The following is a 24,366-nucleotide window of genomic DNA, read 5'->3' as shown; positions in this document are numbered from 1 at the left end:
GAGAAGGATTTCTGGGATGAAGGACCTCCAAACAGAAAAGACGGAAATATAGCTAAATGAAAAGCAAAAACGGAGGATTATTTGTCTCGCTTTCAAAGCTCCCAAGGAGAAATCCGAATGACATCAAAGACATGGGAGATCTTCGTGCATCTCGAGTAGCAACAGATGACGTAAAAGCCGCCGTGACGACCTCAAACCGCTGTGGCCAACGTCTCCGTAGTGTGACGTCGGCGTCTTCCCAGAGCTCGCCCCAGCCATGCGCAGTGAGCTTGTTGTTGGGTTGGTTGTTATGACTGGCTGAGGCCTCGGACTAAATTAGGAGAGAAACCCCCGCTGCCGCCCCGGGACACCCGCCATGGAGGGCATGGACATGGACCTGGACCCGGAGCTCATGCAGAAATTCAGCTGCATGGGCACCACCGACAAGGACGTCCTGATCTCCGAGTTCCAAAGGCTTCTTGGGTTCCAGCTGAACCCGGCCGGCTGCGCCTTCTTCCTGGATATGACCAACTGGTGAGTCCGGGGATGCACGGGGCCTTCGCCGTTAAAGGGGAGGACGGAGTTGTGTTATGTGTGTGTGTGTTAGCCCAGCTGAGAGTGACGCGGTTGTGTTTCGCCACAGCTGCCCGTCTGATGTTGTCTTTCTGCGTTGTTTCCATCAGGCTGTTGGCGATTTTACAGACAGCCCTGACCGAAAAGGAAAGTGCAGGAAGTTTCGATCTGTTTGTGAAAACAAGGGGGGGGGGGGATACGTGCCATGTTGTGTGCGGAGAAAATGCGGCGATTTTAAAGTGTTCGGGGCTGTGAAAAAGGGACTCCCAGTTCGCGAAGTCTTGTCTTCCCTCGCCGAGTTGTGGAATGACTGGTAGCGGCAGTAGTAGCAGCCTGTCGGTGCGCGTCTGAGAGAGTAACTGTTACACTTCCAGCCCCTTCATTGAGGGCAGCGAGTCCGCACTGACGTAAATAATGGAGCCTCGCAGAGGTTTCTGTACCGTGCGGCGCATTTCTGACTGAGACAAAAAGATCAAACACTCCAACCCCTCGACATCTAGCAATCCCGAAGTCTAGGGACAGAGTTACACTGCGTGTGATTGCTCACACGTTCACGGGCTATTGCTTTAGTTTCTCTTTCGGTCTCTATCTCGTAACCACATCCGTAAGGTTAAAATGCATGCCCGTAGTACAGAAGGATTTTATAGTAAGTAAATGAGGGCCATTCTGTGAACTGTACCAGCAGTGTGGCATTAGGTAAGGGCAACTACTGAACTGATCGATACAAATTCAATGTTGTAAGCGCCCCAGAACAAAATAGTCCCGAACGGGCTGTCGTTGCATTTGGAGTACAAAGGCGATGAATCGCCATCCGATGTCGTGTTTAAAAACGAGATCTGAGCGTGCGTGTGTGTTGAGGTCTCGGAATCGATTTCACAAAATCGGAGCAGCACGATAAAATGCGCGACCTCCTGCGGGGGTCGGGGCTAGTAGTATCATTGCATCATCGCATTAGCTTGCGAGGTGTTTGGATTTTTCCAGCAAAGTTTCAGATCGTTGGTGATGAACGTAGCCCGGTCTTTACAAAAGAATAACAACAACAACTCTGGAGTCGTGAGTCATGTTCACAGTATCGGTGGAAACGGGCTGCGGCGAGTAAATGATCTCATTTCACGGGCGAGACCGGCCCGACAATCACTGGTCACGTGGGGCTCGCGGCGCAACAACGCCGGCTAAAATTAGCGCCGCTCCAAGTCTGGCCCGTCACCTTTCACCTTTCCTGAGACGACTAGCTCCAGGCTTTCCGATTGTCAGCACTCCTCTCGGCGCGTTTTCAGAGCCTCTGTCGAAATTGTATCAGAACAGAGCAGGGAAGAGTAGCTCAAGTCAGCTAGTTTAGTTTGCATGATTTCACATGATGGGCCGTTTCGACATTTCCAGTTTTTACGGAACTTTTTTTGGGGTAAAAGATCCATCCCAGTCGCATTATTACGCTGATTATTACTTTTTCAAATCGGCAGGGTCGACTATTTTTTCTCCCACCCTGACCATCAGTGCAACTTCAGTCGCCACGGCACTGCTGAAGGTTTTAGATTAGAGCCGGTTCTGAATTTCTTGGCTGCCACACTTCGCAGTACCGACGATTTAGGGCTGCCCAAAAAAGAGGTATTTGTGATGTTAAAGGCACTTGGACTAAGGCAACAGGTACTTCTTCACTTACAGGAACTTGAGCTCAAATCCCAAATTACCTCAAATTATGGTTGAGGTAATCTTCCTTCAAAGTAAATTCGCACAACACCATTGAACTCAGTAATCCCCCTTAGTCGTTCAGGCAGGGAGCTGCGTCAGCAGGCGTGGGCTTCAAAGGATTGAGTAAAGGTTTACTCCATGCTGAAAAGAGAAGAAAGGAAACACAACGATTTGGCTGTGGAGCCTGCTTCGGGTGTGAGAGAGAGACTGACCTCGGGTGAGTGAAAGCTGACCTCCCTCTCTTTCTCACACTCGAAGAAGGCTCCACAGCCGAAACACTGTGTTTCTTTTCTTCTCTTTTCAGCATGGAGTAAAGCCTTACCTTGATCCTCCTTAATATTTACTACAAGGTTCTAATTCGCGCCACCATTGTCTGTGAATCCAGCAGCCATATCACGCTGCAACTCACAACTGGCAGCCCGCTGAAGCTCAGCAGGGGTGAGCCTGGTCAGTACCTGGATGGGAGACCTCCTGGGAAAAACTAAGGTTGCAGTTAGTGGGGCCAGCAGGGGGCGGCCACCCTGCAGTCCATGTGGGTCCTAATGCCCCAGTATAGTGACGGGGACACTATACTATAAACAGGCGTTGTCCTTCGGACGAGACATAAAACCGAGGTCCTGACTCTCTGTGGTCATTAAAAATCCCAGGGTGTTTCTCGAAAAGAGTAGGGGTGTAACCCCGGCATCCTGGCCAAATTTCCTATTGGCCCTTACCAATCATGGCCTCCTAATAATCCCCCTCTATGAATTGGCTTCATCACTCTGCTCTCCTCCCCACTGATAGCTGATGTGTGGTGAGCGTTCTGGCGCACTATGGCTGCTGTCGCATCATCCAGGTGGGGCTGCACACTGGTGGTGGTGGAGGGGAGTCCCCATTACCTGTAAAGCGCTTTGAGTGGAGTGTCCAGAAAAGCGCTATATAAGTGTAAGCAATTATTAATTATTATAATTAACACTCCTAACCGCTATCTTAGAGACAGCCTAATGTTTGTGACAGGCATTGCTTGTGGTTTTCTCTTCACTGGTCCGGAGTCTGCTGTGTGCCACAGCGGGGGACTGGTGCAGTGAGAAGACAGCTGTGTCGGAGACTCCACCACAGGCACCGTGATTAATGGTGCATATGGCGGGCAGAAAAGCTGTGCTGGATATCCTTGATACAGGCATGAAGAGGATGAATAGCGCCTCCTGCTGGCTGAAGACAGTGTTGGCATTTCCACTCAGCTAGGAGCCAGCACGATGCTTAGAAAAAGGAAGGATTCTCAGTTAGTTTCTGTCCTTCGAACCTGCAGTGTGCATCATGCTAATTCTGGTGCACACACAGACACCCTCCCCCCGCGCACACACTTACCGAGCATGCGTTTCTCCCTGTGCATCCCTCAGCCCACAGTGAGGACCACCAGACTCCCCTCCCAGAGAAGAGGCAATTGACAAGACGTCTTTCAATATACTGTTGAAATGCTTTGGACACAGAACGTTTATCACTGTAGTAAACACGTTTACCTAGACGTTTGCTTCACTAAATGGTTAACCAGGTACTCTTTCAGAATATACTGGTGCCTCTGAAGTGTCCTGGCTGCCCAATGCTATTGGTTTTGTTAGGCAAGTTTTACAGCAAAGGACTATGTAGCTATGAGTTTATTCTACCGCAGCTGATTCAGACTCGGAGCCTAGGAGGATGTATCCTGGTTAATGTTTTGTGGTGTAAGTGCTACAGTATATATTCCAGAATTCAAACTCTTATTGTCTCAGAAGCTGGGGTCCTGTTCCAGTCAGAGTGGATTCTGTTCCAGTTTGTTTTCAGTGTAAATCTAATACAGGTGTGACCTGGAAAGAATGCAGACTGGCCTCTCTCAGGACATTTGCTTTCTTATTCTTAAACTACTCCAAGGTAACTCTGAACCCTTGTCCTGCTGAAAGGTGACTTTTTGTTCTGCCTTTAGGTCTTGAGCAGAGTGAAGCAGGTTTTTTTGTTTAACATTTGCTTTGACTTTTCTCCACCCATTTCCCCCTCTAGCCTTGACAGGCTTCCCCGTGAGAAGCAGCCTCATAACATAATGCCGCCACCAACCTGCCTGCGAGGAGGGACAGTGTTGACTGAGTTTGTTGGGTTTGTGCTGGATCTAACACTCTGCATTTCAAGTTCCAGTTCAGTCATCTCCCCACAAAACCTTTTGTCATATTTGCACTGTCATTTAAATGTTTGCAAAAAAAAAACATACCAGCTAGCTCAAAGTTCACAGTCAACAATGGGCTCGCAGTGGCATCCCTGACCAGTTTCCACCTTCCCTGGCTGCTTGCGTTGCAGAGGCAGCCTGATTTAGGCAGTGTCACCCCGCCAGACTCCGCTCAACTAATTGTGTGACTGGTCAAAGTAATTTTGTGTTCCTGAACTAATCTCCATTTGCCACAGAAAAGGGCACGTTCATGTACACTGCCTGAATAGCAGTACATCATGCAGTGTAGCACCCCTGTGAAATGTGAAGGGGTGACAATCAGATTGTCCTGGTGCTGGGCGGGTTCTGGAGTCCTTATCTGCCTGTAGCAGAAGAACATCAGAGAGGTAACTGGTTAAGCTGTTGACGCCCTGCTTGGTGTTTTTATTCATATAAAGGGGGCTTTTGCAGCACATTTGCAGCACTTTAAAGACAGAAGGGGACTCTTCGTCCATGAGTGAAGAGCAGCCCCCATCTGGGTGACTTGTGGCAGTCATTCTGCACCAGGAGCTCCCCTCCGCTGGAGATAGGATAAGTTACTTCACTAACTCAATTAAGGAAGAAGTTCGAAATTATTTTTATTTAATTATAATAATAATAATTGCTTACACTTATACAGTGCTTTTCTGGACACTCCACTCAAAGCATTTTACAGGTAATGGGGACTCCACCTGGATGATGCAACAGTAGCCGTAGGGCACCAGTAGGGTCACTACACACCAGCTATCAGTGGGGAGGAGAACAGAGTTGTTATTCATAAATGGGGATTGTTAGGAAGCCGTGATTGGTAAAGGCCAATGGGAAATTTGGCTAGGAAGCCGGGTAACACCCCTAAGACCCTGGAATTTTAATTAGGGCCTCAGTTTTATGTCTCATCCAAAGGACAGTGCCTTTCTACAGAATAGTGTTCCTGTCACTTTACTGGGGTATTAGGACCCACAGAGACTGCAGGGCGAGTGCCCCCTATTGGCCCCACTAATACCTCTTCCAGCAGCAACCTTAGTTTTTCCCAGGAGGTGTGAAAACCTTCATAAGGCTGCAAGGTGCGAGTTGCAGGGTGATATGGCTGCTAGCCATTTGGTCTTAGTTTCCAAACACGTAGAGCTGTAGGACCTAACATCTCAGCCAAACGGCAGTATGTCCTACAGCAAGGTGTTCCCTGCCTCCATACTGGACCACTGGTTTGGAAATTCATGTTCAGCAGGAAGAGCACCTACTGGTCCACCAGCACTTTTTAACAGCAACCTGGTTTTCTTAGTAGGTCTCCCATCCCAGTACTGTCCAGGTCCAGCTTTGCAGAACTAAAGAGATCTAGCTGGATCAGGTGAAAGGCTTGTAAAGAAGAGACTGTGCTGAATTCATTTTCTACTCTGCTTTCATGGTACCAGTACCGGAAAAAAAATCACTTTGCTTTGCTTTTTATTTGCGCAAAATAAGTTTGAAACATCAGTGTGTATTCACAAGTACGGTTCTGGAAATGCTAGCCCAGACACCAGCCTAGAAATGTGGGGGAAAAAAGAAACTCTGAAGGCTCTCTTTATTTGATAAAACTGCCTCTTGCAATTTAATCATTACTGAGCTTCTAAAACATGAAGCTGCAGGTATAGAAGAACTTCTGGGAGCACCGTTTTGTCTTGTGATTTAAAATCCAGATCTGTTCTAATATGGAGTGTTTTGGAGTGTTGCTCAGCATTTTTAGATTCTGTTCGAAAGTTTTACTGACAATGGAAAAAACAGATGTGTTTCCAATCATAGAAGTCCATGTCTATTGAGTTACAGATCTGTCCCTCCCAAGGTAAGAGATTTGACCAGAAAATGTAGGCTTTGCGGCCCCTGAGGTTTGTTTTGTCAGATGAGACAGCCTACAGCTGCAGTTTGCCAGCATATGAAAGATCACAGAATGAGAGTACTTTGCACCTTTGCTTGTAAAATTCCATCGACCACAGAAAACAGAAAAGCTTTGCCTATACAGGATTACTCTCTGAACCAGTGGCTATAGCTGAGACGCCTCCCCCTTCCAAACAAACACACTCTCTCTACTTGTACAATGTGTTCTATACAGACTAGGGTTAAAGTTTAATGGATAATCCTCAAAATATGACAAGGCAGGACCGTACATTCTCTGTGTGTATTTTCAGGAACCAGTCACACTGCATTGTCCATGAGTTTCACTGGTGTCATTTTTCATCATAATGCATTTTTTACGAACCCCAAAATACAAATGCATCGCCTCACAGAAACACTGTGTCTAGGACGCCCAGATTTCTTTGACGGACACCTGCGCTCTTGGCCAGCAGCAGGTGATGTCCACTGAAGGTTTTCTTTTACTAACTTCCACCACACTTCTTATCTAGTTTTTGAGATCGGTAAAATACTAGAGCTGGTTGGATACTAACTCTGGATTCACGGCTGACAACTCTCAGCTGCTTCTTTCACACGGCTGTCCCATGGAAGGACTATAACCCAACGCCAACCACTAGAGGCCGCCAAAAACACATGAAAGACATTCAGAGGATATGGTAGTGGTCAGTGGAAATTTGGGTTTTGGTCATTTTAGTTATTAAGGGGTGGAAAAGTTTTTAAAATCTATTCTAGCTTGTCTTTTCTTTTATGAGGTTGTGCTCAGAAAAAAGCCAGATGACCCCCTGGACCTGAAAAACATGCTACCCAAACAAGGGAGCTCTCTCGCAACATCCTGTCATCTCACAGTTTTCACACATCGCATCATAATAAAACGTATTCTTCCTGCTCCTCCCTGTTGGGTTTTTAACAGATATGTTTTTTTCCCGAGCAAAGAAATTGATACTTTAACATGCTGGGGTGCTTAATCTGGTGCCCTGGCTGAATTCCTCATGAACTTTTATATGATTCTACTGGCACTTTTATAGAGCACTTTACACCCATGGACCCCAGAGAACCTTAAGTATAGGAGTGTTCCCACACAACAGGGCTGGGATTAGTGGGCCAGTTCTCTTTCGGCTTTCGGATTGACGGAGATGCCTACGGCTTGCAGTGACACAGGCAGCAGATGCGTCATGGCTTCAGCCGATGGTGCAACGACTCCTTCAGCATGTCAAATGACAAGTGACTCTGCCGGTGGGCGTGTTGGAGGAGCATGTCTGCCTGTCTCGTTCTCATCCCAGTGGGTGTGGGAGTCGTCAAGTGCCAGAGACTTCGAGTCGGAAAAAACTCAAGTTCCGAATCAAGTGGGTGTAGTCTAAGTAAACACTGCTCATGAGGAGATATAGTCATGTGAAAAAGAAAGTACACCCTCTTTCAATTCTATGATTTTATATATCAGGACATAACAAAAAATCAGCTGGTCCTTACCAGGTCCCAAAATTAGGTCAATCTAACCCCAGGTGACAAACAACACATAACGGATTCCACTGTGTCATTATTTATTTAAAAATAAGCCAACATGCAGAAGCCGTGTGTGAAAAACTAAGTACACCCCCTGATTCAGTAGCTTGTAGAACCGCCTTTAGCAGCATTAACTTGAAGAAATCGTTTTCTGTATGAGTTTATCAGTCTCTCACATCATTTTAGAGGAATTTTGACCCACTCTTCTTTGCGACATTGCTTCTGTTCATTGATGTTTGAGGGCTTTCGTTTATGCACAGCTCTGTTAAGGTCCCGCCGCAGCATCTCAATGGGGCTGAGGTCTGGACTTTGACTTGGGCATTCCAACATCTTGATTCTTTTCCTTTTCAACCATTCAATGGTAGATTTGCTAGTGTGCTTGGGATCATTGTCCTGCTGAATGAGCCAATTTCGGCCAAGCTGTCGCTGTCGGACAGATGGCCTCACGTTTGTCTCTAGAGTACTTTGGTATAAAGAGGAGTTCATGGTCGACTTGATGACTGCAAGGTGCCCAGGTCCTGTGGCTGCAAAACAAGCCCAAATCATCACCCCTCCACCACCGTGCTTGACGGGTGGTATGAGGTGTTTGTGGTGATAAACATGGCGTTGTGCATAATGACCAAAAATCTACACTTTGGTCTCGTCTGTCCAAAAGACATTTTGTTCCAGAAATGGTTGTCATATTGAGGTTTGTTCAAATGCAGCTCTGCAAACCTAAGCCGTGCTGCCATGTTCTTTTTGGCTACCCTTCCATGAAAGCCATACTTGTTCAGTCTTTTTCTGATCGTACTGTCATGAACTTTAACATTGAACCGAGGCCCGTCGGTCCCTAGATGTAGCTCTTGGGTTCTGTGCGGTTTCTCTGAGCATTATATGGTCTGACCTTGGGGTGAATCTGCTGGGACGCCCACTCCTGGGAAGATTGTCAACTGTCTTGAATGTTCTCCATTTGTAACTAATCCTCACTGTAGAATGATGGATTTCAAATTGTTTGGAAATGGGCTTATAACCCTTCCCTTGAAGGTGGTCACACTTCCTGATGATCAACTAATCAAGTGCATTTGATTAGCAGCACCTGGCTGCTAATTACCTTCTTCATTCCGAAGGAAGCAGTAAGGGTGTGCTTAATTCTTCCCACATGATTTCTGCATTTTGGCTTACTTTTTGTTGAATAGATAATGACATAGCGAAATCTGTTATGTGTTGTCTGTTATTCGAGGCTAGATTTGTCTAATTATAGAAGTTAGTGAGGACCAGACGATTGTTATTTATGATATGTAAAACCATTGAATTGAAAGAGGATGTACTTTCTTTTTCACATGACTGTAGACGCTGGAACCATTTCAGGACTCAAGGGCTGCAGGCTCTTGTTTATAATCCTGTACCAGGTACTGGGTTTCTATTTAAAATGCTGTCTAACCCTGGTCCTGTATATCTCTTCAGGTTTGAATATCAGCTCAGTACTCCATGCTTGAATTGAACCAGTTATTGTGCGAGTGTGTCAAGATTCCATTTTCTTGCTATGTACATTTGCACACAAGTTGACTCGATCTCCAGATTTGTTAAGTGTCAGAAACATATACTCCGTTTACAATTACACCCCTTCAAAGGATACTGAATATTCATGGGGCAGTAGCGTTTAGTGGTGGAGTAATTTAGGGCTAGGTTTCCAGGCCTTTTACATTTTAAGATGAACATGTCTGAATTGAATTTTCACATAGCCTTCCTCTAGTTAATAAAAATTACCAATCACTTTGAATGAAAAATCTGTACTTGTATTGGTGCAAAGGGCTGTAAAATGTAGGCAGGAAATCCTGAAAGTGCAGCTCTGATTTTGACCCTGCTGTTCTTGGAGACTATTTGTCCTTGATTTAAAAAAATGCTATGGTTTGGTCTCATTCATCCATCTTTTATCTAACCGTTTCTTCCAATTCAGGGTTGTGGGGAAGCCAGAGCCTATCCCAGCAAGCAGTGGGCACAAGGCAGGATACACCCTTGGCCATAGGGTGTACACCATTCTGACCATATCACAGGACAGAACAACAGACACAAATACCAACACACACACACACACTCACATCAGGGCCAATTTTCCCAGAAGACAATTAATCTAGCTGTATGTCTCTGGACTGCAGGAAGAAAGTGGAGCATCCGGAGGAAACCCACACAAACGTGGGCAGAACATACAAACTCCACACAGATAACACCCCAGGTCCGGACTTGAACCCAGGCCCCAGCACTGCAAGCCTGTAATTCTAAACACTGTGCCACCCCTGGTTTGGTTTCAGTACTAATTCAAATACATTTCTCTTTGTTGTTTTTTTTTTACTTCTGTCTTCAAAAATGCCGTGGCACACTCATTTTTTGCCTTGTATTTCCTCCCAGCAGCTTTGGGAAGACTTATTTAGATATGCAGTTAATACATATTTCTACTGCTAACACAGGCTTAATTTGCAGGTCGCAAGTCACAAAACCTGGATTGGATCTATCCGCTGTGCAGTGGAAATCTTGTTTTCACTCTGTTACGTTAGATTGATATAGTGACTCAACTGCTTTGTCCCCTTTTTCCTTTCAGGAACCTGCAGGCAGCCATCGGGGCGTACTACGACTTTGAGAGCCCCAACATCAACGCACCATCAATGTCATTTGTCGAAGACGTGACAATCGGAGAGGGAGAGTCAGTGCCCCCTGACACACAATTCACAAAAACCTGGAGGATACAGAACACAGGTCTGTGCTCTTCCTCAGCTAAGCGTGTTGGCTGAAGGTGGATCATACTGGTTTATAATGTGATACTAAGCAACAGGGGTGCATTCATTAGATAGGGCTTTCTTATTTTTGGTCATGTGGCAGATTTGGTTTCCCGTTTACTAACACAATCTTCTGTGGAGTACAGAACTAGGCTGGCTGCCTTTGTCCCGATATCTCCAGCGATTGCGTGCGCTTAGTACACAGCGCTGACAGATACTAAAACTTGCGCTTTCGATATAACAGGGCCTCAGCTTGAATTACTGACGAGTAAATTCACCGTCTCGTTCTTATCGTGATGGAGGCATCAACGACTCATGAACTAGAGGACTTCGGTCTTTACAGGAGAGTACAGCAGAGCTCAGTCAAGTCCAAAAGCAGCAACGTGTTAGAAGACATGTCCCTTTCAAACTGTTTTTCACAGTAAAAACCAAAGAGCTGTGTCGATCAAAGCAGGGCTGATTGCAATAACATTGCAGAATATAGCCCGCAAAAGAGAATTGCTGCTGGAAAGTCAGCCATTGGCTAATTTAAAAACATATTTTGTTAGTGTCTTTTCAAAAACTGTCATTGCCAATATTGAACTTCTTTCTTCATCTGAACAAATTTTTTCTTGTTATATTCCCATCCATTTTGCTTGGGGGAATCCTAGTCTTAGTCAGCTAGTTACACATGACCCAGGCTGTGATCTCTGGATTGTTAAGGTCAATATGCATTTGAGTGAGCATTTGTTTGGTGTCTGAATCGCATCAAAGCCCCCTGAACACCCTGGATCTTACTATTATGGTCTTTGAAAAGCATGTCCAAAGTTTGGGGAAAACACAATAGGGAAGTTTAATATTTCACAATGTGCTGGTTTGAAACTTGGTTAGGTCTTACTAAGATCATTGGAGCTGAACTGCTCGCACCTGGGTGTACTGCCTACCCTTCTATGCTCAACACCTTTGCAGTGGACCAGCCTAAACACAGCGCTAATAGCAAGCACATGTAGACTGCATTTGTACACTTTGTGAACCAGTTTCAAGCAATTTCAAGGCTCAAGCAAATTACTGTCTGACTTCTTTTTGCCCATCAGCATTAACGGTATCCTCATAGCGGTGCCACATGATGATCTCCTGCTTTGAGCACAGCTAACGGGTGAGACGGTGCCATGGCACCATGTTACAGGCCTGCTGGTTGCTGTGGAGTCGCGATTGACAGGGCCGCCTGTCTGCGTTTCAGGGACGGAATCCTGGCCCCCCGGCGTGAGCTTGAAGTACGTGGGAGGCGACCAGTTTGGCCATGTGAACATGGTGATGGTCCGGTCCCTAGACCCCCAGGAAGTGACGGACGTCAGCGTGCAGATGCGGAGCCCGGCAGCGCCCGGCATGTACCAGGGCCAGTGGAGGATGTGCACGGCTACGGGACTCTTCTACGGGGGTAGGTCAGACCCTGAGACTCACTTGACAGCTCATCTACAAGAAAGACGCCTGTGGTCCTCTTTGAACCATGTTGTGATCTGTACCCACAAGTGAAAGCAGGCTGCCTTGCTTTAGTCCGACAAGTGGCTTGCTCATGACGAACTCCCCAGTAAGAGCCCAGAGCAAGTGGACTTGGCTGCATGGCTTGGATGAGAGATCATATTCAGATTTGTTGAAGATGAGATGATGACCTCCAGTTCATTGTACGAATCTGTGCACCAAATAAGCTTGTCTTTTGACCATGGGAGGAAACTGGAGCATGCAGTGAAAACCTACGAGAACAAGGGGAGAACATCCAATCTCCATACAGGTAGGATCCCAGGAATTGAACCCAGGACTTGCAACAGCTTGGGCTTTCCTTCAAGTGCTCCAGTTTCTTCCCACAATCCAAAGACATATTGGTAGTATGACATGCTGGCACTACAGATACTGGTTTCTGGAGTGCCCTTCAGTGGATAAGTCTCTGGAGCTCATCTCCCTGCAGTATGAGGGCCTGGGTGGGAACTTGCTGCAGGGCAAGCCAGCGCAGGAGGCTTTTCACAGCTTCCAGGGGGCAGAACACGCACAACTCGTATGGCATGCAGGGAGTGTCAGTGTTTCAGTCTTTGTGAGCCCTGTGATCTACTGGCATCTTGTCCAGGGTGTACCCTGCCTTGCTCCCGTTGTTTGCTGGAATAGGCTCTGGTTCCTTTGTGACCCTGAATTGGATGAAGCAGTTAATGGATGGACATCCCTTGTGAAGCTTAAGACTTCTTTGGCAGCAGCCATATTACCCTGCAGCTCACAACCCACTGAAGTTCAGTAGGTGTGAGCCTGGTCTGTACCTGGATGGGAGACCTCCTGGGAAAAACGAAGGTTGCAGCCGGAAGAGGTGTTAGTGGGGCCATCAGGGGACGCTCACCCTGCAGTCTATGTGGGTACTAATGCCCCAGTATAGTGATGGGGACACTGTACTGTAAAAAGGTGCCATCCTTCGGGTGAGACATAAAACCGAGGTCCTGACTCTCTGTGGTCATTAAAGATCCCAGAGTGTTTTTCGAAAAGAGTAGGGTTGTAACCTCGATGTCCTGGCCAAATTTCCCATTGGCCCTTACCAGTCATGGCCTCCTAATAATCCCCATCTCTGGACCGGCTTCATTACTCTGTTCTCCCCACTAATAGCTGGTGTGTGGTGAGTGTACTGGTGCATTATGGCTGCTATCACATCATCCAAATGGCATTAATAGCTTGTTATAATGCTGTCATTTGTAATGAAAGTGTTTGATCATATGGTAAAGCCATAACTGTAAAACAGGCTGTAATGTTAGTATTACAAGAACAACACCAATGCCTCAGAAGCCAACAGGTTATTTAGCCCCTTTTGATAGCTTCACCACTAGGTGGCATTGCACTCATTGGGTTCTCATCTGAGCATGAATTTCATTTCAGTTTTTTTTCTTCCACACATCTAATCCCTCAGTAATGTAAGGAAGCCTAGCTTTTGCTCAAGGCCACGCTGTTTTTAAGAAGTGCCTTGGGCAAAGTTCACACACAAACCAGAAAGAAGTCAAGCAGAATCAATATATAAATAGACTAAGAACAGAACAAGAGGCGCTTCTTGGCGGTGAGAGCTTGCCCTGCCGTGTTAAAGCCAATACCCAGGCTTCCTTTTGAAGAAGTAGCTGGATGAGATCCTTGGATCAGTTAACTGCTATCAAACATGCTTGATGGACCAAATGGCCTCCTCTCATTCATAACCTTCAGTGTTCCTCTGTTTTACTCTTGTTTCAATCCATTTTCTAACTTCTGCATCCAGTTCAGCGTCCTGAAAGAGCCAGAGCCTATCCTGGCAAGCAGCGGGCACAAAGCAGGGTACAGTCCTTCACGAAAGCACCCCTAAGACACAACTGCAGACGCTTACCACCCTCACTCCCAGGGCCAATTCTCCTATAAGCCAGTTAACCTACTTGTATGTCTGTGGACTGTGGGAGTAAACCAGAACATCCAGGGGAAACCGTCATGAACACAGGGAGAACAGACAAACTTCATGCAGACGGCACCCCAGGCTTTTGAACCCAGGGTTCCAGCACTGCAAGGCAGCAATGCTAAGCACTACCTCCGTGCCCCTCACTACTCAGTGTCTGCGGCTCAAAGTTAACATATTTCATGAATTAGATTGTTAGGATTGGAGGCAAGCAGTCAGGACAGCCCCATGGATGAATCAGACCAGAGACAGTAGTGAGGAGAATCTGCTTACTTTATTCACAGTGTGCCCAAGGGGACATTGACCAGAAGCCACAGAAATCTCAAAGAATAGGAATAACCGTCTGGCATTAAATATACTTTCCAGTGGGGGCTGGCTGGCAAACTATTGCCCATCTGCAACTTTCTAGCTGTAACTTGTGAAGTACAGTGATTTTCATTGAGCCATCTCACTTATCCTCCTAGATTACACCAGACTACATCCCATAATACTTCTGTAGTTTTCCTCATCTTCATCACCAGAACTTATGGTCAAATAATAAAGTTATAATGGATCCATAGATCTGGTGTACCTTACTTTAACTTCTGTGGGTAGCAGCCCCCCTCCTTGAGGTTTTAGTGAGGCCAGTGTCTTCCAGCCCTTATCTATATCTTTTGATACAACCATCCCCCAATTTCCATTAATCAAGGAATCAAGGTCAGCTTCATATCTTCTAGACTTTCTCACAGGAATGGGTATAATCAGCGTAACTTCCCCATAAGTTACAAGTTTTGAAGCTTATACAGAAGCACTACAAAAGAAGGACAGGCATATTGCAGGATATAAAAGTGATATAATGATAGCAAAAACCATCAGTAATCAATTAGCACATCGATATTAATATCAATCAGAGCTGCATTTTCATTCTTTATTAATACATGCGGTTCTACAAATTTCAGTCCCTTCAGTATCGCTGGAGTGCAGTACTGACAGCCCTGAGTGTCCCGTCATGTTTGGCAACACCACCTCACCTACCCAGGGGCAGCTGTGGAGCAACACAGCTCATACACAAGGGCACAGCACCCTGAGCAGCTGCCAAATAGCCTTTCAATAGAAACGGAATACTCCTGGCAGATGTACACAGTCTGGTCTGCATGTATTTTGTGCGTGTGGGTAATACACTTGGAGCACCCTCTCTCAATCTTATGCACTTGAAGGGAGGAAAACAGATTGTTTCCTAGTTAAACCTTGATTTGATTCCTCTAACTGTGAGCATTTCTAACTGTGCGAGGAAGCTGATGTGTGGTGCATTTTTTTACCCTCACCTGGGGGTGAGAGTGAAACCTCCTGCGCGATGTTAGCCAGGATGGGAGGGCGAATCAGAGTGGTAGTTCCGACCGGAGAGCTCGGTCTGCGTTTCCGATTGCCTCATGCAGGGGCAGGCAGCTATAAAACTCCCCCGTCCTACCAGTGTAGCCCCTCAGTCAAACCAGCACATAATTCGCTGTACCGATCCTGTCACCACTTCAGCTCCTCAGGATGAGTCAGGTGATGTGAAGTCGAGCTGTCCGCAGCTCGAGGTCACGCCGTGTCTGAAAGGTCTCTCTGTCTCTCTCTCTCTCGGTCAGATGTGATCTGGGTGATCTTGAGTGTGGAGGTGGGCGGGCTCCTGGGCGTCACACAGCAGCTGTCCTCCTTCGAGACCGAGTTCAACACCCAACCGCACCGCAGCGTGGAGGGCAACTTCAACCCCTTCGCCTCGCCGCAGAAGAACAAGCACCCCTCCAGCGACGAGGACAACAGCCTCAAGGACCCGGGGGGCCCCTGGGAGGCAACACCAGACCGAATCCAGCAGGATCAAAATGGACTGTCACACAACTCTGTAAATATAGCACCAAACGGTCTCCAAAACAACCTATCAGTAGTGACTTACAGCCAGGTACGTACAGGCCTGACACAGGCTAGTTGTTTCCCTTGTGGCCTCCAGGGGGAGGCTGTGAAGTAGAGAGCCTTGCTCTGTTAAACCAGTCAGCCGTGATATAAAGATCAGTACAAGGGCGGCACAACACAAGTCACAAAACTGAGCAGCCACAAACACCTGCTACCTTTGACATTATCAGCCATGCAGGACCTGACACAGGGGCTCATTCAGACGGCTGGTATTTACAGCTTGGAACATGAACAAGGTTTTAGAAAGATTATTGTGTTGTAGGGTCACAGCTTTTGTGATTTCACTATTGCAATGTGATTACTTCGGCATGAATTCTCCAAGAAGGCTCCATGATCCTTCAAGACCATGTTTCTCATCACCCCATCACCTGCACCAGTCCCTCTCGTTACTTTAAGTAACATTACCAATTAAATAGTATTCCTGCAAGACGTTTAGTAACTTGAAAGATCCAAGTACTCTTAATGTAACAAACAGTATTACTCAAGTAATTGAGATGGGTCAGTATATGGTTTGATTTGTACTGCAAATCAGAATAACTTTTCAGTTCGATTTGTACACTACTATAGATTTAATATGCTTATTCAATGGTTCAAAGCATTTGAGCCAATTAATACACCATCCAGTGTGCTCCAGCAGGCATGGGTCCACTGCTGAAATTCTACACATCTGTCACTTCATAGTGTGTCCCTTATTTAAGGGAGTTATGAAACCAGGATGTGGTCCAAGATCATGTCTGTTTCCTAATTCTGCCTTGGAGAAAAGAATATGGACTTTTTTTTCTGCCAGTAAATTTTGTCTGCACCTAAATTTTGATTTTGGAATCCGCGATCTTTATTTTGTGACAGATTCCTATTGATGCCCTTTAATAGACCAATACGGCATTTAAATATAAATACAACATCTATATAGTTACGCAATGTGCGAATGATAAGGAGGGATGATAAGCTAAAACAATTAGTGATGGTACACATTTTCCATTAAACCAGACAGAAATACCGTGTGTGCATGAGAAATGACAATTGACAAAAAAGGAGAATGCTCGCTATAGAAAGTACGTCACCTTGTGAGAGCGATTTGTTCAGCCGATGCAGAAGAGCAGCAAGGATGTGTAGTGTTTGTGTGCAACTTGAGACTATACCAGCCCCCAGCACCACCATTCGCCAATCACAGCACTGCAAGAAATCACTTGTGTTGGGAGACATTGCTCCTGTGACCAACATCAGCATGTCTACAGAAATGAGCTTGTCAAATTAAGACTGAATTGGGGTGTCACCATTTTCGCTTGAGCCAGCAGCATCCTACAAAGCCTGGTACCCCTGCAGCCCTGCGATGCTTGAGAGTGTACTTGTATTAATATGGTCGAACTCTATGCAGTTGTGTCATAGACACTGATTTGTGCTAATCTTGGACAATATATTGTTCATTTAGACCAGATAATCTAGGGCCAATACTGTTCCAGAGTCTGAAATTTATTTTCTATGTGGCATCAAAGTCTGTCTGCAAAACTGGGTTAGACACTAAGGCTTTTCCAGATGAAACAGCAAATGTGAAATCCATGTTTCACATAGCATTTCTTGTATCCTGGCACAGCAGATAATCATATAATCATATAATCCAAAGGAGAAAAGGGTGCCATAATTCTTTTTTTGTGTCTTGCAAACCCAGAAAGGAGGTATTTCCTTGAATAGCAGCACAACCTTGCAAGTCAGGGAGATCCAAATGCCAAGTTTTGTTTTGCCCCTGTTAATAAATCAGTGAAAAGGTTTATATTGGGCTTGAAAAATACATTTATAGGAGAGAAACATCATACATAAAAGAGGATCTGTCTTGCTCATTTGATTTCATGTGGGTAATTGTTAGAAGACCCAGAGTTTGACCTCACAGACGTCTTTTATAAAGAAATGCCTTCTAGTTTGAGTCTCAACTGTAGTTTTATTTCCTCTTATTTCAGCTGGCCTTTGCTTTGTTTGAAACAATGCTTAGATCAGAACAGGGCATTGAGAATTCTTTGTGGAACAATATGACTTCTATACACGTCCTTGCAACAGACTCCTCCTGTTAATCTCTGCCAGCCGAACTGCCCCATCTTAAAGACTTCAAATAAAACTGAACAGTCCTCATTACCACTTTTAAAGCATTCATCTCAAACACCTCCAGAACCTCAATGTTTGATCATCCCCAAAAAAACCTGTTTCCTGCAATCCCTTATTGCTTAAGGTACTGTTGGTGACACAGGCCCATTGCCCAAGGAAAATGTAAAAGTCAAAGGATGGCTGTTGCGTTATTAGGAACTTCCAAAGGGTGTGGGGGCTGTTCTTGTGTGTGTTATCGCTTTCCAGTCTCATATCAAACCCATTAATGTAGTCTGATGTTTGCTACACTTGTGCAACCCAATTTAGAAATGGGCCAATTGTGTTCCTTGCCAAAAACCAAACCTGTTGTGCAACAGATTTTCTTCTGCTTTTTTATTGGAAATGTGAATGAAACCTATTTTATAGACATTTTCTTTTAAAACCAGGCTTGAGCTTTGTTTTTGCTGTTGAGCTTCTGCATCATAAAACCTCACTGAGAATATTGTCTACAGTTTTGGTCATCACGTTATAGAAAGATATTGCAGCTCTGGAATTAATCTAGAAAAAAGCCCCGTATTTGGTTTCTCAGTGGAATGTCTTGCGCTGAGAGGCTTAGAGAACTGAAGTCTTCAGTCTTGAACGGAGAAGAGGGAACTAAGGTATTCAAAGTCCTCCAAAGCATTGACAGAGTCAACCCAGCGGATGTCTACTGAATAAACAGTGAAATGCAAACCACAGGGCTCAAGTGGAAATGACCTGGAATTGCATTTAAAACTGAGAACAGGAAGCACATCTTTACACAAAGGGCGGTGGGAGTATGGAACAAGCATGGACCATGCTATTGAAGCCTTCACCCTGTTTATTTTTCAAGAAGTGGCTGGATAAAATCAATTAACAGCTACCAAATGAGGTAGATGGGCTAAATGGAGTCCTCGTTTGTAACATTTGTGTTCTTAAATCCAGTAATTAATTAGCATTGTATTTTAATTGAAATATTGTTTGCGTGTGCAGTGAAATAACTCTTGTAATGTTACAAATTCCAAATTTAGATAGTCACAGTGAAAAGCAAACTTAAATTTTTCCCAGATGGAGTTTGCTTGCTCTCCATGTGGTTGCATGGGTTTCCACTGGGCACTACATTCTTCCCACTTTCCACAGACATGCCAGATTGAGACCTCTAGGTTGTGCGTGCCCTGTGATTGACTGGCATCTAGCCGGTAGTCCTGCCTTGTGCCCTGTGCTCCAGTTTGGTGCAGTTTTAGAAGGAAAGCTGCTTTCTGTTAACAGGTGTAGGGATCTACAGGGTCAAGTGTGTAAATAGTTATACTTTCAGCTGTAGTGTTGCTCAATCTTCAATACGTAAAACTTACTTTAGGAGTTTTGAAATAGAGCTCTTTCATCTCCGTCCTAGGACATTCTGTGATTTGCTTTGAAATTACACGAGGGGAGCAAACCAATGGCAGATTGTCTGCTCGCTAGTTGGCCCACTTATCCAAATACACACCTTCTGGGAAGCAAAAATCTCTAGTCATGGTCTTGCGGCTCTAAGAAAATAACTATGAGTGAGCTTCCCTTCGATTTTATCCGTTTCTCAGCCAAATGCAAACAGTGATAAATGTGTGTTACATTTATTTGGAAAAACTCTGACCTCCTTTGTGATTTTTATCATTTATCAAAGTTATTTTGAGTCATTTTTTAAAAAAAAAGATAACCTAAAGGGTTTTGCAAGCACCTGTGCATGAATTTGAAGCACTTAAAAAGAGAGAGGGCCTTAAGGTAAATGTAGGCGGGAGGAATTGTTCCACTTGGAGAGCAGACGAACTAGAGGAGGTTTTAAGTACATGATGATGGTAGGTACCAAACCATGTGGCGGCTGGTTTGTAGCAGATTCTTGGCACGGGTTTGGCACGGGTTCGAGATCTGAGTCATATCGGTACGCAGCTGAGCCTGGCATTCTTCAAGCTGCAGTTTGCCTGGCACTGCACGGGTGGCACGGTATCACAGTGGTTAGCATTGCTGCCTTGCAGCACTGGGGCCCTGGGTTCAATTCCAGACCTGTCTGCATGGAGTTTGTATGTTCTCCCCATGAATTTTCATGGATTTAACATGGATTTTCTCCCAGAGTCTGGTAGGTTAATAGGCTGCTGGGAAAATTGGCCCAGGTGTGAGTGTGTGATGGACTGGCATCCCATCCAGAGTGTATCCTGCCTTGTGCCTGTTGCTTGCTGGGATAGGCTCCAGTTCTCCTGGGACCCTGGTTTGGATGAAGCAGTTAGAAAATGGACGAATGGCTCTCAAGCTAACACAGCGACCCCCGCAGGCACTCAGCGCTGTTGTAGAGAGACCGAGGGGCTGAACCCCAGGAACATGCTGCGTTGTCTGTGGCATGTCTCAAAATGGGGGGCCTGACACTGGACATGATCAAAGGGGCAGAGGGGCATGCTTGCAAACTATTTGAGAGTACGTGCGTGGGGACATGGAAAACACAAGTAGAAGAAAAACATACGCTGATTATAACATTCTAACTTTTTTTTCTGGTTTAAAGATTCAAAGCATCTAAGACTAAAATGACTACAGCAGCCACTTTGTGTGTGATAAACATTTTAGCAAGTCTTAATGCAATACTAAAGTACAGATTAAATCAAAATGCCAGTCATCCACTAGCCCAATTCTTAGTCCTGTGTTGGAAGGCAGCTTCCCAATAGGTGGATGAAATGGGCTTCTGAAACTGAAAAACTGTCAACAGCTGTAGAGATTGGAATTCTTTTTCTGAGGGGAGCAAGTCCAAGACTTCAGCCTTATCTAAATCGTAAACACAAACCTTGTATGTATGTCAATTTGCTTGAGATATATACAGACCTCTTTGAATCATTTTCATTAATCTTGTTTTTTCTGCAAATAATGTGCTAGAGTTTTTAAAGCTAATATAGACGGATGCCTTCGATCTCCTTCGTACGTTACAGAAGCCCCGTGTCTGCCCTACTCAAGCCGGAGCGTCGGCTTACGACAGTACATTGTTTTGCGAACCGAAAGGTTAATGGACATGCCATGACCAGGGCCCACACTGGTCTGGGCCACGTTAACACGCAGCTGTCAGTCCCTGGGACTGCAGTTGTCCCGGCGACAGTGCACAGCTGGCAGAGTGCTGCCTGGGGTAGCCGGGCAGGGTGTCTCAGCTCTTAACGAACGGGCAGCTACTGTGACCCCTCCTGCAGGTCAGTGGAGCTCATCCTCCCCTCCTCGTGGTCTCCAAGCTGACATGTACAGACGCCATTGGCGACTCCAAATCTGAGTGGTATAAAGTGCAAAATCCAAACCTCCTACAGCAAGACTGCGAAGGGAGCAAAAACAGCGACTATTCTGAGGATGATCTTTGCAGAGATCTGTGCAGATAATGGTGTCTGGGATCCCCAGAAATAACTCACTCTGTCCTTCTGTTTTCCCAGGGTATCCACGGCCCCTATCCTTTTGGACAGTCTTAAAACCCGGGAATCACTGTGCAGTGGCACTGGATATTCCCCACGTGGGGGAGGCTGGGGGTGTAGAGATCTCTTACTGACACTTGGCAGGCCCCTCTCCTCTCCACAGCAACCCAAAAGACAAACCGAAGACGAGGCCGCATCGTTTGTTCCGTTCCTGGTAAATAATACAGCAGACATCGACAAAGCCCAGCGTATGCATGTATGAATGCTAAATTAAAAAAGGAGTGCTATACGTCTTTTAAAACAAGATGAGAGACACGTTTTTTTAGTTGTCATCACAGATAATTAAGTAGAGAGCGAGAGTGAGTGGAAGTGTGGGTGAGTGTGTGACACGCAAGAGAGAAAAGAGGGGAAAAGCCATTTATTGAGCGATTGTAGGTTTTGAGCAAATGTTTAAATTTATTGACTTGTTCCTATACATTTTCTTTTAGTGATAAGCTCATGGTGTATACTTTTTGGGTAGGTTTGTTTTTCCAGCTTTTGGTGTATTCATTTTTCATCATATGAAAGAAGTTGTTTTGGAGGGGGGGTGATTCCCAGAGGAGAAAAATGAAACGATTTTGGTATTTTCAAATCCAGTTCCCTCTCCTAGCTTCTGTTCTACACTGCCTTTTCATTCAGTTTTTCACATTTGACAGTGATGTACAAAAGTTCAGTTCAGTCTGATTTTTGGGATCACTCAAGAGAGTCACAAGTCAGCGATATGAGCACTGCCATTAGATTGAAATGCCTTAAAATGGGTTGTGACGGAGGCGCAGAACCACAGTACTCCAGCAGAGGGAAGTAAAGTACAAATCCATAATCACGCCTCTTCGTTCAAGTTGGTGCTACTGCAGAAGCCAGAGAATATATATCGCTGATGTTTTTAGAAGGAGCGTGCTTTTTCTGAGTGCGGGACTGTCGTTACACTCTTGGGGAACAGCCCCTGCAGCGAGTCCAGCACGAGGAGTTTTACATTACACTCGTCGGAGAGTGTTTTTTTTTTTAGCCATCTCAGGGGTGAGGATTCAGAAAACCTTAGCAGCCCAAAAGCAGTCTTTGCGAGAACCACTGCTGTTTTAATGTCTGCCGTCATCAAGTGGGGTCAGTGTGGTAGGCTCTAGTTCCTGCCTCATGGTTTCAGGTGGGCAACTTCCCCCTGTTCTTTTCTGATTCCCTAAGCAACACCTGAGTCCACAAAGGCAAGCCTTCCTGCCGACGCTGGGGAACTGACACTCTCACTTTGAGTATGGAGGTGACCATGTGAAACAAAAAATCAAGCTTCACCTCCTGAACTGACACTACAGGCTGCAAACCTGTTTTTTTTTCCTTGTAAAGTACTGTGAAGAGAAAGCCACTCGCTTAGCATGATACTATCTGGAAGATCGGTTATCTTCGTATTCAGAAAGGGCATCACACAGATTATTTGGGCAGCTATCAGACTCCTTTCCACATAACTGTATGAGCCTCCTGCACACATAATAAGCACCGCTATACTGCAAGGAAAATGTTTTTTTTATGGTGCACAAATTGCAATCCTGCCTCAGAACACCGCAAGGGGTGTCAAAGCAGGAGAGAAGACAAGCCAGCCAAACGTCAGCATGCAGAAATGTGCTTTTGTAGCTCTCCCATCGTGAAGCCTTATCTGCTGGAAAGGAGATCGCTTGTGTCTCCCCAGATTTGAAATGTTCTGAAGCCATATCGGATAGCAAAAGATGTCACAATTTGTTTCTTTTGCAGTACGGTGCAGCAGTTAGCCGATTGTGCACGCCTTCACACCAGGAACAAACCATTTAATAACCCGTGAGGGTTTTCCAAATAGATCCTCATCCAGTCTTCCACTGTGAGCTAACCTCTCACCATTGCCGATCCTGCTCTCCGGACTATTGCTCCCCCCTTCTCCAGTCTGAAAGTTGTATTTGACACCGAAGCTCTGTAAACCAAAGTGGTCCTTGATCAAGCAGTCATCACATGTAATTTCCGCATTCAGCTTCGACTTGCAGCCCAAACTACCGTCACTCAGGGCAGACTACACCTGTTTCTTGTTTACCTTTCATTTCGTTATTACGGCAATCCATCACACTCAGCTCTGCCGCTGGCTGTTTGTTTTCACAAGAGCTGATACCGCAAGCCACCTCATCCCAAAAAGTATACACTGTTCGTTTTGTTCTTTCCTTTTTCTCTCTCTCTTTCCTGGGCTGGATTTCTACTCTTCTTCTTCTTTGTGCGATTGTGAGTTTGAGTCCTTGCCCGATGGTGTTGTTTTTTTTTTTTGGTGAGTTTTTGCGCAGGGTTGGCATGGCAGGCGGGGGCGACTCTGAAGTCCGAGTCTGATAGCACATTTAAGAAAAAATGTCAAAGAAACGAAAGCTTCTTTTTTTCTGTATGTAAAAAAAATGAACATTTGTATGATTAAATTAACACTGAAAGAAACCTACTTGCGTGCTTTTATTCTTGAGTATACTTTACCTGAGGTTTCATTTGTTGCCAAGCAGTGCCAAATGTGTGGATCACAGCTATAATGTTTCAGTGTTGCACATTCTTATCAGGTTCACCTATTCTTAAGCCCTCCTCGATAATTGCAACTTTATCATGAGCTTTATCATGGGCGGGTATAGACGCACAAGGGGCATTCGCCATTACTGTACCATGATTTGTGGGTATCCAGGTAAGCAAAGCTGGGCTGTTTTTCATGTTTGATATGACTTAGTTGCTCCAAAACACTGGGGGCTGAGTCTTCAACACAAATACACTGCTGGACTCACGTTGGGATATGTGCACATATGTACGGCTGGAACACAGTGCAGATCATGAGAATATTTACAAATGTGAGGTGCATGCGACAGCAGGCCCAAAAGAAAGTGCTGAGCCTTAGCCCCACAGGCTCCAATTTTAGTGGGGCATAAGTTTAAGAAA

The 24,366-nt window shown here is 45.4% G+C and overlaps 1 protein-coding gene across 1 annotated transcript; it reads left to right on the top strand.

Annotated features, from left to right (window-relative positions):
• The first annotated feature begins 199 nt into the window (after positions 1-199).
• ilrun (inflammation and lipid regulator with UBA-like and NBR1-like domains) lies at positions 200-23,883 on the top strand. Its single transcript, XM_006628285.3, has 5 exons — positions 200-513; positions 10,392-10,546; positions 11,786-11,983; positions 15,595-15,905; positions 21,436-23,883. The coding sequence occupies exons 1-5, from the start codon at positions 356-358 to the stop codon at positions 21,469-21,471; spliced, it is 858 nt and encodes a 285-aa protein (XP_006628348.1). The 5' UTR covers positions 200-355; the 3' UTR covers positions 21,472-23,883.
• The last annotated feature ends 483 nt before the right edge of the window (positions 23,884-24,366 follow it).

Source organism: Lepisosteus oculatus, chromosome 5 (assembly GCF_040954835.1).
Source record: "Lepisosteus oculatus isolate fLepOcu1 chromosome 5, fLepOcu1.hap2, whole genome shotgun sequence".
NCBI classification, from domain to species: Eukaryota; Metazoa; Chordata; class Actinopteri; order Semionotiformes; family Lepisosteidae; genus Lepisosteus; species Lepisosteus oculatus.
Note: the sequence above shows the minus strand (reverse complement) of the source record. Positions and strands in the feature narration are given on the sequence as shown.

Bases quoted from the DNA above. Each gene is read 5' to 3' on its own strand.
- ilrun (XM_006628285.3), top strand. From the start codon at position 356: ATGGAGGGCATGGACATGGACCTGGACCCGGAGCTCATGCAGAAATTC. The intron at 11,984-15,594 runs GTAGGTCAGACC...TCTCTCGGTCAG, and splicing joins TACGGGACTCTTCTACGGGG to ATGTGATCTGGGTGATCTTG. The intron at 15,906-21,435 runs GTACGTACAGGC...CTGTTTTCCCAG, and splicing joins CAGTAGTGACTTACAGCCAG to GGTATCCACGGCCCCTATCC.